Source organism: Bolinopsis microptera, chromosome 7 (genome assembly GCF_026151205.1).
Source record: "Bolinopsis microptera isolate Bmic1 chromosome 7, MBARI_Bmic_1.0, whole genome shotgun sequence".
NCBI lineage: Eukaryota > Metazoa > Ctenophora > Tentaculata > Lobata > Bolinopsidae > Bolinopsis > Bolinopsis microptera.
Genome location: NC_087078.1, coordinates 12,444,065 through 12,461,468, shown reverse-complemented (window position 1 = coordinate 12,461,468; position 17,404 = coordinate 12,444,065). Strand labels below are relative to the sequence as shown.

General features: G+C 38.5%; 2 protein-coding genes and 1 long non-coding RNA gene across 3 annotated transcripts; 2 read left to right on the top strand and 1 right to left on the bottom strand.

Moving 5' to 3' along the window:
• Positions 1–4,761: 4,761 nt before the first annotated feature.
• On the top strand, positions 4,762–5,502 carry LOC134818705 (tetraspanin-3-like). Its single transcript, XM_063828346.1, has 3 exons — positions 4,762–4,887; positions 5,008–5,166; positions 5,278–5,502. Exons 1-3 carry the CDS (start codon positions 4,762–4,764, stop codon positions 5,500–5,502), a joined length of 510 nt encoding a protein of 169 aa, XP_063684416.1.
• Positions 5,503–6,328: 826 nt separating this feature from the next.
• LOC134818541 (uncharacterized) lies at positions 6,329–15,755 on the bottom strand. The gene is made up of 2 exons (XR_010160669.1): positions 15,617–15,755; positions 6,329–6,520 (listed from the first exon to the last, which is right to left on the bottom strand). It is a non-coding gene; the product is annotated as an uncharacterized LOC134818541 (long non-coding RNA).
• Positions 7,617–13,978, top strand: LOC134817962 (uncharacterized). Its single transcript, XM_063827352.1, has 8 exons — positions 7,617–7,846; positions 7,993–8,104; positions 8,223–8,318; positions 8,429–8,694; positions 8,813–9,023; positions 9,184–9,339; positions 9,447–9,652; positions 9,820–13,978. Exons 1-8 carry the CDS (start codon positions 7,718–7,720, stop codon positions 13,825–13,827), a joined length of 5,184 nt encoding a protein of 1,727 aa, XP_063683422.1. The 5' UTR covers positions 7,617–7,717; the 3' UTR covers positions 13,828–13,978.
• Positions 15,756–17,404: the final 1,649 nt, after the last annotated feature.

The window sequence follows — 17,404 nt, the reverse complement described above, 5'->3', positions numbered from 1 at the left end:
TTTCCAAAACAATTCTATTATATTGACAAGATATAAGTTAGTCTACACTGGAAGCGAGATCATCAAAGTGCTGGCGGATTAATCATCATCCAGAGAGACGGTGGTTAACAGGCTGACGTGATCACTCGTCACACGTGTGCACGGTAACCAAAGCGATTAGCGACAAATCTGGCAACATGTGAACTGTGACAATAACAAAATACTGCCGGATATAAGAACATGCTGCTGGAAACAAAGCTACATGCTGCCGGGGAACTGTTCCCCAGAAACAGGTTGGGACGTTTCCCAGGCTTGACGAGCTGTTAATCACGTCTAACAACGTAAACCCACAACGCCAGCTGTCCAGGCTCACTTGGGCGACACAGTTAACCGTATAAACCAACGTGATCAGCGACCTGCTGGAGCTATCGCACAATCTAGGCATAAGAGAGCGATCCTACCACCCCAATTATACCAAATATGGTCAAAATGAGAAATCTACATATTATCCCCTCAGCTCCTGGCTCGAGAGTAAGAGTGCTGCATCTGAATAAAACGATACTTTAGCAATTAGCAAGTAGATGGTTGGTTTAAATCGTGCTTATCACATGTGTAAAAGAGGCCTGAGCCTTATTTGTCCTTTTGTAATTGAGCTGAGTTATAGGTGCCGGGAGAATCACCATTTTAGTTTTATAATGTAACATAAATAGCAGTAGAAATGGAGAGTGGTGTGGGTTTCCCTTGAATCTCAAATCAAGATAATTGGGGCTCTTAGTTTCCTAGATCAGGGAACTAAGCGATATATAACTGAGCGATATATCGCTCAGTTATCAAACCTATATATCAAACCTATATATAGGTTTGAGCGATGACGAAACCTAAAGTAATCAAATACTTGTGCCGCCATTTCGACAAAATTGTGTTGCTCTGTGCAGTCCCTTCGAGCTTTTCCAAATGAACCGTTTAATAGAGATCACTAACTGTAACCAAGATGTAGCAAACTTCGGCCAATTTTAACTTTGCAACCGAAGTTGGTTTACGTGTTCATGTTGTGAAAGGACCCGCAGTTGCAGTAGCAAGTAACTGCTTAACTGGAGATTTACAAATTTAAATCTTTACTACATCAATGTATTGTCATATCGTTAAAAAAAAGACGCACAGAGTCACGATAAAAAGAAAGAAAGGTCACTGGATGAGGGAGTGTTCAATAGCTAAATATGGCCTTATTGTGAACGATCTGATCTTACTGTCGCGTAAAGTGTAAAGTGTAAACCAAATTCGGCCGAAGTTAACATTGGTCGAAGTTTGCTAAATCTTGGTTACGGTGACTACCTAAAAACTATCCTTGATGAACGAGTTTCCAATTAGTATTGCTGTCGGATGTGCTGAAAATTTAACCTCTGTTTAGTCTTTCCGCGTGAAGCGGAATTAATAATAAGTGACAAAAGACATATTCAATATATAACAGAAATTACGGAATAGTCTTTGTTAGAACTCAATAGTAACGTTAGAAACCTTTCAGATGACTGCCATCCTAATTAGTGTGAATAACTAGTTTACATAATTAGTGTGTATTATAATTGTGTATATATTGTGTTCTATTACTGACAAGAACTGATAAGAACTGAATAATATGCTTTTATGATACAATTTGCACCAGGTCAAAATTGAAAATCAGTGATCATTATTTCAAATTGCCACCAATTTGTACCTGTTATCTCAGTTCAAATCACCGGTGCCATTTGTAATTTGCTCCATCAAAAAAAGATTGCGTACGCATGGTATTTAATGTTAATGTACATTTTAATGTCCCTTTTATTTTTAAGTGGCTCAGTGGCTTAGTTGGTTAATCAGCTTGTCTACTGGCCCTGACGATGCGAGTTCGAATCCCAGTTGGGCCAAGATTTCAAAATTTATGGGCAGCCGTCGCTTACCAAACCATGGTGTGAATGGTGGTAGCTCTCATTAAGAGATGCGAAAATAACACGAGTGCATATGCCTGGGGTTGCGTCCCGACTATGCTGCAGGGAAATCTGTACCGAAAGGACCGTGGCCGCACCGCAAAAGAAAAGGAGATCGGCCCCTCGATCCTAGCTTGCTAGGTTCGCCATTGTTGTTGTTGTTGTTGTTTATTTTTAACCCAATCAACAATCAATCAAAGATTGATTGACGATGTGATCCCTCCAAGCTCGTTACACAAGACATGAAATTTTAATATTTGAAAATGGGACAGAAATTTAAAAATATGTATTTTCGATTTTCTGTAATATGCTTCCTCCGACCAAAATAAAACTTCCAGTACTTCAATTGTGTCATACTCATATGGCGTCTATAGTTGACTGACCAATTGGTTTCTGGAGAAAGTACCTCAATTTGGTCGCATATCATCCTCAGTTAGCTGAATAATTGGTCACAGAGGTCACTGTGCAAAACGTCCACCAAATCTGTCAAATTTCTGCTCAGAAATTGTAATATTTGAAAATGGGACATAAATTTAAAAATCTGAATTTTTGTTTTGTAAAGCTTTCTGTATAGTAGTAAGCTTCCTCGTACCAAAATCAAACTTCCAGCACCTCAATTGTGTCATATGGCATCTATAGTTGACTGACTAATTGGTTTCTGGAGAAGAATTCGGTGAGAGTGACACAAGTCGCCATCAAGGTACTGGAAAAAGTATGTATATCCGGAGAAAACTTTAATGCGATAAAAATTTTGAATATGTCCTACCGGTAGGACATATTCGAATTTCAGCCTTCCGCGACCCAAATTTCACTGTTTTTACTGAATATTTTTGAATGACCATCTTACATGGGTCACTGAAGATGGCATAATACACGATTGAGGTTCTCAAAGTTCTATTCCCAAAGAAAGCTTTGATAAACGCAAAATCATCTGAATATAAAATTTCGGTCCCCTTCACCCTTGACCGAAATTTTGACCAGTGACCAATCAGTGAGGTCGGTGAGAGTGACACAAGTCGCCATCAAGGTACTGGAAGCAGCTTTGATGCAATGAAAATTTTGAATATGTCCTACCGGTAGGACAAGTTTGTCTTCAAAAGCTGAAAATGAGACTATATGGTTTTCCCATTTTGTCGGGGATTTTGACTTCCAGTACTATAATTTGGTCTCACACCATCCTCAGTTAGCAGACTAATTGGTCACTGGGCAATAAGTCCATCAAATCTGTCAAATTTGAAATGCAAATTTGATTGTAAGTTTGCTTTTGACACATGTACGTCGTACGATTCTTGGTCATACTTTCTCCTGTCTGGCTGTCTCCTTTAATGAAAGTTGTGAGTACTGAGAACGCGCTGTAGGTGTAACTTCCTCTCCCTTCACACAAGACAATATGCACTAAGGTTATCAAGATTGTTACATGATGAGCTGATCAGCTTTTGTACAAGTCTCCATAAGTTTTGCAGGCCATGCAGAAAATTATCATTATACGTTTTCAATTCAACAGCTGATGAAGTATTAGGATTATATTTTAGAACTGAAACGCTGAAATTCATGGGGTATGTTATTTATTGATACAAATATAACTGAGGGCGAATCCTTGAGAAACGATAGTTTAGGATAGTTTAGGATCTGACCAAGTACCATTAATCATCACAATTCAAGGCATCCAAACCAGGAAATAAGAAAATACATTATTTCGTGTGGTGCAGAATGCAGATTGCAGATGTATATCTGAATTTCTCATCGGTACCAGCCTTCATAGGAACTGTTCTGAAGTTGCTTTCAGTTTTAGTTGTTCTGTAAAAATATAATATTATGGGGTCTGGCAGAAATTGCTGTCTTAGCACCATGAGGGCTTATATTATCATCATCAACATTATAAACACTGTTAGTGAGATTGACTGTTCATCTTTTTCATATTGTACTCCACTTCTGTAGTTTATAAAGTATAAACCTTTTGGCAGTTTCTGAACAGGGATAATCATGATCAATTGTCAGATTGTCAAATTGATTTAGGCAATCAGACAAAACCACAAAAAATTTTGATTTATAATTTATTCCTTACAAATTTTTAGTCACTGGTCCAATGTATAATTTTACACGGAAAACTCTTGAAATGAAACGTAAAGTGTAAACTGAGTTTACTTAGGCCACAATTAAATAAATTAAATCTCATGTAATAAAAATTTCAGCTGTTGGGGGTGGTTCTGTTTGTTGGAGCATGTATTCTGGCTATAGCAGATACCAAATGCGTAACAACTTGTGAAGTAACGTAAGTTTTAGCCAAGCGTGCATGAAACGCGAAAAGTTTTTAAAAATCCACTTTTTCTTATGAAATTGATTACACAAATAACAGAAACTTTTGGAGTGGACATTAAAGCAATGAAACCAGGCCGGGACGGGTCTCTGTAGGACTGTTCGCTGTTAGTGTGTACATTCTTACAATGGGAATATCTGGTATTGTGGGTGCCTCTCTTCGACTCAGAAACTGGGGATTTATTCTGGTTAGTGACCCGGCATTTGTTATAACTTTTAGTGAAAACGACTTTGTTGAAATAAGATGTATTATTTGTATTTCGCAACTGACCATGAAATTGTAAGTTGGGTAAATAACCTTTTCTTGTATTCCTAATTTCCTACAAATACGAGTACAGAATACAAGTCATACAGCTAGAAATCTTAATACAGGGTAGACATTTATCAATTATATCCTAAACTCACAGTTATTTCTAGTCATAAGAAGGCTGCAACTAAAACTGTTACCATCGCATTTCAGCATATATGGCTGCTGTGTTTCCTCCTAGTTATACACTTGTTCTTTATGGCTGGACTTGTTTACCTGTCTGATGTCGACGATCTAGATGATACGATCAGTTCTAAGTTTGGGGACCTTTACTCGACCTACGGAGACGAAGCATTGGCAACTGTTGGAATAGACGTTCTACAGGTATCATTTGTAAAATAACTTCGGATATAATCATTATCAAATAGCATGCCAGATGATAATTATACTGTTGAGAGGAATGAGGATTTGATAAAATTCTTAACCTGAAACCGTTTGTCTCAGGGGGCTTTGCAGTGTTGCGGATCCAGCGGTAGTTCAGACTTCACTGAAGGAGGGGCGGCCACTCACTGGATATCTAACCACGAGGGTTACCCCTGCTCCTGTTGTCCTGCATTTGTCTGTTCAGACAACTCTATCTCACCGAAAAACCTCTACTCACAGGTACGCTGTACAGTCTATACAGTCAAAATCTATAGTCGAAAGAATAGCAAATTTGGGTTAAATCGTGTTTGCTGATCGAAACGAGTTCTTATAAACTACTTTATTATTCAGGGCTGCACGTCTCTACTGAGCGGGTATTCCAGCACTGGTCTCGACTGGACAGCTGTAGCAGTAGCAGTGACCTTCTCTCTGAGCCTACTGAACCTGATCCTAGCTCTGGTCCTTGTCAACAACCGTCGTGATACCTGCTGTGTCGGCTGCTGCTGGGCTTGTGTCAGTGAGAAACCTGGTGACAAGGAGGGCGAGGCTGTACCACTTCAGAACCAACAATTGTGACTTTGAAAATAGGACACGAATTGGAGTTTGGTTTTTCCTTTTTCGGTGCTTTCTCCATATCACATTTGAAAAAGGGCAGAAATTCGACAATATTTTGTAATTCATTCTTTGGGATACTTTCCCCGGCCGGAATCAATTTTCCAGCACCTTAAATGTGCTCATGTCATCCATAGTTAACTTCCTTATTGATCACTGGACAAATATTCGGCGAAAACTGCGAAATTTCGGTCCAGCAAAATTTCACCTGGCAAGTTTTACATATTTTCTTATTAAATAAGTCCTTTAGAAAAATGTTAAAAAAAAAGTTTTGTTACATCCTTTACTTTTGATTTCAGCTGAAGTTATGACACTAGTTCTAAAGTTGTTATAATACATTTTTCGGACTATAACATACACGATCACCGTATAATAAAATTAAAGATTCAGATTCAGATCAAAGTGCCCCAAAAATTACTTAGCTATTCAATTAAATACACCATCAAATATCTGCAGAGTATTGCAAAACCAATAAAAACTGCTTAATCAGATACGACAATTGCGCCCTATTATTCATGAAATCGTAGATCATATTAGGTTAGAGTCAGGCAGAGTTACAAATCAAATTAGTTTAACACAAATATAATATACACTAATTATGTAAACTAATTATGTAAACTAATTAAGTAAACTAATTATGTACACTAATTAGGGGGGGGGGGGGGGGGGGGCAACTATGTTAAAGTATATTAAAATGTAGGTTTTTTCCCAATTTTTTCCCGGGGATATACTTTAATATGGTTGCCCCCTCCCCCCCTATCTTGGATCACTTATTAAACTTAAAATAACCGAAAATTCTCAGTATAAAGTAATAACTCATGAATAATGCAGTGAATGCTGTTAGGATTGTCCCAGAATATATCGTGGAGTAGATACGATGAGTTTACTTGTCCTCAATGTTCCAGAGATGTTGTCCCCATCTTACAGTCAGTCTCACTATGTTCAGCAGATCTTTAGCGCGCATGTTTGCTGTCTCCAATACCTGACAATTGCATGATTTGAATCAACTTTAAAATCACAAATGGGTAAAAATGTAAAGCTATTTCAAATGTTAAAGTATATAATAGCGTTCTGTAATGAAGTATATACTATGGCCCATTGAACTTTCATTCGACCCACTCCCCCTCGACGAGTCCAACTCGGCGTGGGTCTTGGTAGGTTTAGTTAGGGACAATTAACATCAATACAGGACCATCTGGGAAAAAATTTGCGACAAGCTGATTTTTACAGGAATGTGTTGTCCATAGTGTCAGGAACCACCCCAAAGAGTTTTGAATCTGGATCTGTTGAGCAAAAAAAGTTACAGCCAATTTTCTTCAGGCGCGTATGTCAGCCTGAGGACCGCATTTGAAAAATTCGTAACTATCGTAATAAAGACCCCCAGGAGCACCATAGGGGGTGTAAAATGACCGCAATAGTGACATTATGTGGGGCGAATCAGTGTTTTAGGGTCGTCAGATCTTTACTTATTGAGATAATTTCATTTTTATAGGCTAACCTCTCAAAAATTTACTAAAATTTTGAAATTTTACTTAAATTTGGAAATTTTGCGAAAATTGTTGTAGTGGGGATGTTATGGAAGCCGAGTACGGATATGGCCAGTGGCGTAACGAAAGGCCCTGCTGACCCCGCTGTGCAGGGGGGCGCCGTCTTAGGGGGGCGCCAAATCGTCGTTTGAATGTGGGACAATTTCGAAAACTTAACTAAAGTACTAGCAAAACTGCGCGTTTTGCTCTAGATACACACTTTTTTAGAGATTTTACCGGCGTATTCTCTAAAATCACCTAATTTGTTCAATTTTAGGGAGGGGCACCAAAAGGGGAGGGGGCGCCAACAGGGGGGCGCTTTTTTCGGCAGGGGGGCGCCAACAGGCAACGTTACGCCACTGGATATGGCTTCCTTGTTTTGTAGTTGTAAATAAGGTTGTTGATTTGTCAACAATTATCACGTTTCAAATTCTGATAAAACTCTTTGTAAAGCTTAAAAGCCGTATTTTTGAGATGAAAGACGTAATCAAATGGATTCAAAATGGAAACTCGAGAACACCAAATCTGTTATCGTCCAATTATTAAGACGATAACTGCGAGTGCATATCATTTTCTAGTCAGTCTCCTGGTTCTTTAGTTTTAACAGCTTCAATTCGCATCATTCTTTTTGTTTGTATTCATACGATGACCCAATGAGTTTAGATACCCTAACTCGTAAGGTTCATCTTGCTAAACTAAAGGGATGGAAAACTGGTCAAATTTACGGACAATTGACCACTGATGAAACGTGTCTTTCTATCATTCTCTACGGAGTGAGCTTTGTAAGTAATTTATTTAAAAACCTTTGTAAACGCTTTAAGTCAAAGTTTCGTGAAATTGTATACGCTAATTGAAAAGGATTGAAAAGTTTGGAACGGAGATTATTTTGCTGATTCTTAATTTTAGCACTTCATCAAAATCAACTCAGGGGAAAGACCATTATACGTGGCGTTATTTTGAAACATGGACAGCATTGTTGACGACAATAATCTACCACAAAGACGTTTTTAAGCGCATTTTTTCTTGCTTAGTCTCACTAGGTAAGGACTGGATATGATTTCAAATTTTAGCACATAAAGTTTTTGCAATTGTATACATTTTATCGTAATAAGTAAGGAATTAGAATAGTTACGTTTAACTATAATATAATTATCCCAGATTGGTTGCAACGGCCGTTCACTCTTGACGAAGTACGAGACAAGTACATATCATTAGACTCAACTACTCGTGAAAATGTTCTTAGAGTCATTCTAGGTAGAGTTTTAGTTGTAATAAACAATTCAATAAGACATTTTCTTTACAGTGAATTCTCAAGAAATTCAAGCATTAATAATTTGTAAAACTTAATGCTCAATTTGTTACAGATACCTGCAAAGTTGGTGCCAGACATGTAAATGATCTGCTACAACTCAGTGCCGATGGATCTAGTAGTAGTCGTACTAAGCGACCATCTTCAGATAGCACTCAACTTGAAGGACCTTCAAGAGCAAGGCAAAGAAGCGGACATGAAGGACAATTGAGTGTGGGGATGCACCAGATTTCGATAGACGACGAGCAGCCAGGACCATCGACAACTTCGCAGCATATCGATGAAGTTGGGAGCACCACAACTGATAATAGAGAATCAGAGGTACTTGTTATTTAGCTATCCTGTTTTATTCAATACCAACAAGTGTTATTAACGGAAAACTTTTACTCCTACAAATATCTATATCCACATTCCACAAATATGTAAATTTCTTTTTCAGATTCAAAGGCTGTGTGCTTTATGTGACGATGGTACAGCGGTGTTGATAAAAATGCGACTTGATGGTGCACAGACCCTTATAGGCCATTTAGAGAAATTGGGGGATTTTCACAAATTAGAAACTGTCAATCAGCACTTAATCAAAAAAACATTACATGTCCACCAGAGCTGTAGAATGGACGTGGTTAATGATTTTCATAAACTCTTGAATGGTTTGAAAACCTAAATTTGATTTATATTTATGAATACCTCGTTTCATTTTTAATACTTTAAAAAAGGAATTGTTTTAAAGAATTAGTTGATAATCATTAAGTAATCAGGCATTCATTTCTTCTAGACTTTAGCTCTCTTACCATCATCTGCTTTTTACAGAAGCCGAAAACAAGAAGAAGGGGCCTCGGCGTGTAAGTAAAAGGGGCCGAGGATTTGATGACAGTAACGATACCGAAGAAACTAAGACGATCTTACTATACAAGGATAAATGTATTATCTGCCTCAAACCACTAAAGCACGCTCGAAATAATCGAGGTGAATACAACACATATATGATGTATTTTGAAACTTTCAAGCGTAAGTCATCATATAAGATGGTTGATTTTCTTTTTTTTACAAAAATGTATATTTTTAATTTTCAGATCGATACAAGGATAAATACAGAACAATATGCACAATCGAAGTTAAAGCGAGTCTTGAGGAAATGTGCTTAGCGAGGGGCGACGATTATGCAATGGAAGTTTATGGAAGATTGCAGGGTCTTAACGATCTTGTTTCTGAAGAAGCTATGTACTGCGAAAATTGTCATAGAGACCTTTCGAGACCACCTAAATCCCGCGAAGTCCAGGTGAGTAGATTGACCCTGATTTCTCCCGATTTCCCACTTAACGATGAACTTTGCGCTAAACTAAATCTGACGTTTATTTCATCCACTTTTTTGAGAAAATATAGCAATTGTATCATTGTTCAGACTTTTTATATTCTTTGTTATAATCTCCTATAATTTCCCCACAGGTGGGTAGGTCGACAGATGGAGACAAAGAAAAAACATTCAACCTTCTCTGCCAATGGATAGATCAAAAGGCAGAGCACGGGGTATTCACTTTGGAGTTTCTTTATTGCAAACTTCAGTCGTTTGTCGATGAAAATGACGGGATCAAAGACTGTTACACGCGAAAGTATCTTAAAATTAAACTTCTAGATCATTACAAAGAAAGTATATACTTTACAAATGAAGAAAGAAGGGCAGATGTACTTTGTTTTAAGGATAAGTGTAGTCAGATTCTGAGGGACTATTGTAAGAACGAAGACTTGTCTCTAGAACAGCAGAAACTGGAGCTTATGGCTGCTGCAGCAAAAGTTTTGATGAACGACATTAAAACAATCCCCATCAATGGGAAGCTTTACCCCACTGTTAAGGAGATGGCAGATGATTACGATGTACCCAACTCTTTGACGTACCTTTTGAGTACTTTACTTAACTCGAAGAAGCATGTAAATGTATGGGCCCAGAATATAGTATCAGCATTAAGACCAAGGTCAGGTCCTATGCCTAAGCAGCTTGGAGTGGCTCTCTTGTTGGACCACAAGTTTGGTTCAAAACATCTAATCGAACAGATTCACAAACTAGGATACTGTTCATCCTATCCTGAAGTGCTCCAATATAAATGGTCGTATTTAAAGAACAAGTATTCCAACCACCTCGAACCTATACCTGAATATGTGGCTGTGGAAGATTTTCAAATTGCATGCAGTGAAGACGATGAAGATGAAGATGTGGAAAATGAAGAAGAAGCTACTGATGATGAAATGGATAAAAGTATAGATTTTGGTGATGAAAGTGACCGTGATAGTGAAATAAGCTTTGAAGAACAGGTCGAGACAGAAGATTTCCCAGTTCTGAAGGAGGTTGAGCAATTTGTTGGCGATAATATTGATTTGGCGATAAGGTCACAATATGGCAATACTGCCTTCCACGCTATGGGTCGAATGAAGATTATCTCACCAGCACCCACGGATGTTATCGAACCTATTATTGAAAGACAACGATTAAAGCCTGACGAAAAAGCAACTTTGCTTAATGATCTAACAATAAAGGTTTACCCCTATCACCCCCTCAAAGAAAATGGTCTAAGCACAGTCACATTCAGGCCATTTGATAAACTACAGCGAAAGTTTGTTTATGATACCTCTTGCCTTGGAGACACCGCTTTTTATGCAGCGTGGCTCATTTTCATGAAACTTACCCATGCCAATCCTCCCGTCAATTGGAAAGGTTTCATGAAATCGCTGCATAAGCCCAATGTGAAGGCAAGATCACAAATTGAGTTCCTGCAGATAATCGATCAACCCCCAGACAGCTACTCAACAGTCTATACAACACTTATTGAGTGCTTGAAGACAGCCTCAAACAAACCGATGATAATCACCTTCGATTTACCACTTTGGTTGAAGGCTAGTCGGATAGTTCTCGAGAAAGGAATGCCAGTTATTGTTAGGCTGGGAGGCTTCCACACCCTGAAAAGCTTTTTGGGGTGTGTGGGTTATATCATGGCAGACTCCGGACTGGAAGACCTTATGAGATTAGTCTACCCTGGGGATGTAACTCACATAATGGACGGTGGATCCTATTACAAAGCACTGAGGGCCCACTTTTTAATAGATTGTGCTCTCTGCTGTTATTTATTTGAGGACAAAATAGCAGAGGAGGATCTTGAAGAAATGGCTAGCTACATTGCCAAGTGTAGCAATGAAAAACTCGGTGTAAACCACAAGACCAGAGTCGTACAAGAGTTATCAGAGCGTATAAAAAAGAAGTTCGAGATGTTATCGTCGAACAGCCGCACAGCTGCTCTTTGGACAACTTATCATGGTTTCATTTGCTTAATAAAAGATTTTATAAGAGCAGAACGGTTACATGACTTCGATCTACATCTTGCAATTGTGGCTAAGATGTTGCCTATCTTTGCAGCAGCAGGTCGAGGTCAGTACTCCAAAGCTCTACGGCTGTATCTTGAGCAGATTACCGTACTTGAGATTCAGTATGGGGCACTAGTCAAAACGTTCAAGGTCGTAGGTCTGCACACAGTTCGATATAATGAACACGAGTGGTCTGGTGTGTGGACAGACCTGTCGATCGAACAGCGACTAATGAAGGCTGCAAAGTCATCAGGGGGTTTGTCTGGAGGGAGAATGCGAACTCATGAATCTGCCCATCAGTTATGGACTGCAACCCTCAATCAAATGGCGTTGATAAACGAGAGTGTCGATGAAGCTATTGCAGACTTATCCAATAAAAGAACAACAACAAAAGCCTCTAGTGCTAATCACTCAGATCTTAGCAAATCTTCTGTACAGAAAAATATTGCAGTGTTTACCAAGCTGTTGTGTTGGTTTAAAGATACAGCTGATTTCGACGAATCTGAAGACAAGACTAAAATGCTATCGTACTCAACGGGTCTCATATCACAGAAAGAGAAGGATAATGTCAACCCAGAAGATTGCATTTCAGTTGGTACTGCCCTCCAGAAAGAGCTGGATGGCAAAAGCTTTATCGATAAGTTTCGAGTTAAAGGCAAAGTCGGAAACTTGACCCTTCTAAAGAAGACAGTGAGGGTGAACGAAAAAGACATTGTGATAGACTCATTGACAATTTTTAATCGGCTTGTCTTCGCATCTGAACGAGAGTCTACACTGGAGGAAAGCTTGCAATATGAGCTCACAGCAATGCCGATGAGTCTTTTTAACAATGAGCAGATGATGAGAAAGGCAAACAAGGCAGCCCTTGGGCAATACCTCAAGAATGTTGTTGATTGTACTGTGACATTTAGCAACCCATCCTCCCCATTAATAATTGATGGTGGATGGCTACTCTATCAAGTTACCTCGTTCACAGGCTTTGAAACATACGGCGACATAGCTAATGAATACCTTAAGCTAGTTCCGAAATCCGAACAGCGGAAAGTGATTGTTGTGTTTGATGGCTATGCCCGATCAACAAAAGATCATGAGCATCAGCGAAGAATCAAGGCATACTGCTCTGATATAGCTATTAAAAGTACTACTGTGTGCACAGTTCCGATGAAAAAACTGTTCAGCAACTCAAAGAACAAGCATGAGCTTATAAAGCTTCTGTCGAACGTTTTTACAGAACATGGAATTGAAGTACATGTAGCTACTGATGATGCTGATACCATGGTAGCTAGTAAAGCTTTAAACTTGTCCTTCTACGAAGATGTTGAGGTAAAAGCAGAGGATACTGATATACTTTGCCTCCTTATTCATCATTTTACTGAGAATCACAATGAAATTGTGATGACGACCAGAAACGGCTCACACTCGATCAGTAAAATAGTAAATGCTCTTGATGCCAACATAAAACGCATATTACTGTTTATTCACAGTTTCTCAGGATGTGACACGGTCAGCAGTATACATGGCTTTGGTAAGGTGAAGATATTGAAAAAGGCAATTTCTTTTCATGAGGAGGGTCATTTAACATCCTTACTCTCTGTGAGAGTTTCAACAAATGAAGTAATTGAAGCTGGCCTCTCCTTGTTTCAACATATCTATGGAGATACAACCAAGGCACTTGAAACTCTCAGATTTCTCAGCTACAGTAGAATGATAGCAAAGAAAAAACTCAACCCATCAAGGCTACCACCGTCTACATCCTCTGCAACTGAGCATATATTAAGATCATATCTTCAGTACCATAACTGGGTGACACTCGACACTGCAAGTCTAAATCCACTACATTATGGATGGGAGATGAGTTCTGAAGGATACTACCGGCCAATCCCGACTAAAGCTGCGATTGCCCCGGCAGGGATGCTCAACCTCATTTGCTGCAATTGCTCGGTGGAGGTTGAGAACCCTTGTAAGTACTTAAGGTGTTCCTGCCGGAAGTATGGCTTTAAATGTCTACCTGCATGTGGCCAATGTCATGGATTAAGTTGCACTAATGCACCCGAAAGACAGGACGATTCAGGAGAATCAAACAACTCTGAGGAAATGGGATAGCCAGAAGTGACCTAATATTTACCAATCAAAGACACCATGCTAATAATTCGGGATCTTTTTTTACAGAATTTGATGTGATATGTATATTATTTACTATACTAATATAAGGATCAATTGACAATTGAAAGTTAATTTTAGAATTTGAATACTGATAACTAGACAATGTTTTAATTGTACAACAATTTTGCTAAATTTCCAAATTTAAGTAAAATTTCAAAATTTTAGTAAATTTTTGAGAGGTTAGCCTATAAAAATGAAATTATCTCAATAAGTAAAGATCTGACGACCCTAAAACACTGATTCGCCCCACATAATGTCACTATTGCGGTCATTTTACACCCCCTATGGTGCTCCTGGGTGTCTTTATTACGATAGTTACGCGTTTTTCAAGTGCGGTCCTCAGGCTGACATACGCGCCTGAAGAAAATTGGCTGTAACTTTTTTTGCTCAACAGATCCAGATTCAAAACTCTTTGGGGTGGTTCCTGACACTATGGACAACACATTCCTGTAAAAATCAGCTTGTCGCAAATTTTTTCCCAGACATTTTGCATTATTCCCTAACTAGTTATAAACCTACAACTTAATTTTTACAACTTAAGCTCAATTTATTAATTTACGCGCCAACGCGTGACCCATAAAAGATGACTCGCGCGTTACAACTCCTTTCAACCATCACCTGCTACACAGACGGGTCACGCACAGACTCAGGTAGCGGGGCTGGTTATATTATCACCACTGAAAACAACAACACTACACTATACTAGAGGAAAGATCATTCAAGCTTCCCGATTATTGCACCGCTTATCAAACAGAACTCACTGCCATCATCGAAGCTTGTAAATATCTATCAACTTATACCAACACACACATCATCATATGGTCAGACAGTCTCTCCTCTATTCAAGCTATATCCTCACCCTCAACGAGGAGTAGAACTACTAGAGACTGTTACGACACTCTCAATACACTCGGATCCACTAACATCTTAGAGATCAGATGGATAGCAGCACACATCGCATTGTGGGGTAATGAAAAAGCAGACGAGCTGGCCAAAAATGGCACAACCAGTGAATCCACTTTGAATTGCCCAATTCCACAACCATGAACCAAATCCACATAATGTTCATTATTCAGAGGATAAATTGGGTAGCTGAGGCATGATTGCTTCTCTGGTTTTAATTCAGTAAGGAATAAAACAATTAATGAATTTGAAAAAATAGTGAAGAATTTGTTTGATCTCGAAGTTTGTGGACCCAATGAAAACGCAGAAAAAGCAATTTTCAAGTTTCAACTGTTACGTCGACAAAAACAGAGTAACATATCGAGAAATGCATTATTAAACTTCTTAGTTGTTATTTCTCAACATCAGTTTTTGTAGTGGAGATTCATGTTTTTCAGCCTGACAAATCTTGTGATGTTGTGGCTAAATATGAAATGATGCACAAGCTTTAATTTTACCCCATGAAATATTTCCTATGATCCCACAGTTCACACTATTACGCGAATGTTTACGCAGCGTGCCACTGTCAAACGCGCAATATGACTTCAGAGTACTTCAGATTAGCATATAAAAGTAAATATAACAACAAATCAGCTCAATGCAATATTTAGCAGATCAACTTAAAATGTTCAGATCACATGTCAAATACTTGTCAGGTGACATTATCACTTATTTATCACTTGTCACTTTTAAAATGTCCTGAGACAACTCAACGTGACATTTTGTAACATAACACAATATGAAATATTAAGCTATCTCAGGACATTTTAAAAGTCATTTTACTAACCTCGGCATGATTTGGTGTTTCCGTAGACTCTATGTCCACAATACAGATGTTGGTAATGAGACTAATCCCCAACACAACCATCCCACAGTAGGACGCTACCACCGTCTCCGGGACAGTGGACATTCCTACTGCGTCCGCTCCAATCTGAAATATGGTGGAATGTTGATAAGACGGATGAGTTCCTGCGCTTTCCAGGATGAATTCCTACAGAAAACGTACTGGAGAAGAAAATCACATTATCATATTCATTTAATATGGCGAACAGGGACAAAAGGATTTCGCGATTATTTTGGCCAAAAATCGCGGTACCGCGAAATTTAACAGGCTATACATTAAACTATACATAAAATTTGTCGCGGAGAATGGGAAATTTCGCGATTTCGTACATGCCGCGAAATCCTTTTGTCCCTGATGGCGAATAATTTCGGTATGTGGGGGTAGTTTTGGGAGTTACAAACATTTGATTTAGGGACTCATATTACATATCATAACATGAGAAAAAGATTAAATATAATTATTAAATCTTTATCTTGATGAGGAAAAGATTAGGAATATTTATCCGATCTTTATTTTAAGGTGAGAGGTTTTAACATCATTCCGGGTATATTAAAATCATTATTGTAACGGTATATTATAACCAGACAGAAACAAAGTGTTGAAATATGCAACCGTCAGTAATGGAGAGAAATATTCGAATATGTCAAAATTCGAAAGCTGGTTGCTATCAGACTATTGGTAGGTAGTTGAGTGGAAAATAATTTTGTTCTAGAAGGTTGAAAATAACTTTTAAGAGCAGTATATTGTAAGAGCACATGGCAGACTATTAATATCGCCACTCGCCATGTGCACTCCCAATCTCTCACGTTTTTCTGAGAAGTATGATACTAGCAAACTTTTAACCCAGTTTTTGAGAATGACTTATTATCAGAAACGACTTTGAAATCCATCACTTTAATCATCCCTCTCATTTTTATACGAAAGTAACCGCATATTAAATTTGTGGCTAGCGTATTTCTTTTACACTTTAGCAGGTTCACTTCCACGTTTGGTTGCACGGCTCGTCGGCTCCGATAAATTAACAAAGGAACAAGACGTGATATCTGGAGCTGTGCATAATCAAATTAAGGACTCATGAACCTGTACCAAATTTCCACAGTGTCGTTTTACCTCTTATATTAGGACGCAATGAAACTACCGGACCACGATGTATGGGGACTTGCCACCCCATGGCAACATTAAAATATATCGACTCTGTTACATCGTTTCCTGTTAATATAAAACTCCGTTACAAAATGAACTGGGATCTGGCAATACTACACCTTAATATCTTGCGAATGTTTTCATCAAAAATGAACAGCAACATACGCCCACTTTTCACTTCATATTATGTGCAAATCCATGCTTCATCTCGCCGGATAACAGCTCTTGGTAGTATTCCCAATTCTGGTAAAAGGAAAATGCTGCCTTCCTAACCATCGTAGAGCCGTGAGCCGGCTAGCCGACGGCAATCGGCTGGCTAAGAGAAAAAATCGGCTGGCTAGCCGGCTAAGCCGGCTAAAACTAGGAATGGGATTACCAGATCCTAATGTCAGATATTGTACCAAACATTTTTATTTTGCTAATATTATTATTTTGTATTAAAATTGATTGGCTTATACTTTATGTTTCTTTATACTTTATGTCGATTTTAAGGGCAAAACTTGAAATGGAAGGTAACAAGTGATACACCTTACTCGGGATTATTATGACCGGGATAAAGTGGTGGGTTTAGGGTAATTTCGCCATATT

Coding starts and splice junctions, on each gene's coding strand:
- LOC134818705 (XM_063828346.1), top strand. CDS start 4,762: ATGGCTGGACTTGTTTACCTGTCTGATGTCGACGATCTAGATGATACG. Junction 4,888..5,007: donor TTGGAATAGACGTTCTACAG/GTATCATTTGTA, acceptor CGTTTGTCTCAG/GGGGCTTTGCAGTGTTGCGG. Junction 5,167..5,277: donor CGAAAAACCTCTACTCACAG/GTACGCTGTACA, acceptor TTTATTATTCAG/GGCTGCACGTCTCTACTGAG.
- LOC134817962 (XM_063827352.1), top strand. CDS start 7,718: ATGAGTTTAGATACCCTAACTCGTAAGGTTCATCTTGCTAAACTAAAG. Junction 9,340..9,446: donor GCACGCTCGAAATAATCGAG/GTGAATACAACA, acceptor TTTAATTTTCAG/ATCGATACAAGGATAAATAC. Junction 9,653..9,819: donor CTAAATCCCGCGAAGTCCAG/GTGAGTAGATTG, acceptor ATTTCCCCACAG/GTGGGTAGGTCGACAGATGG.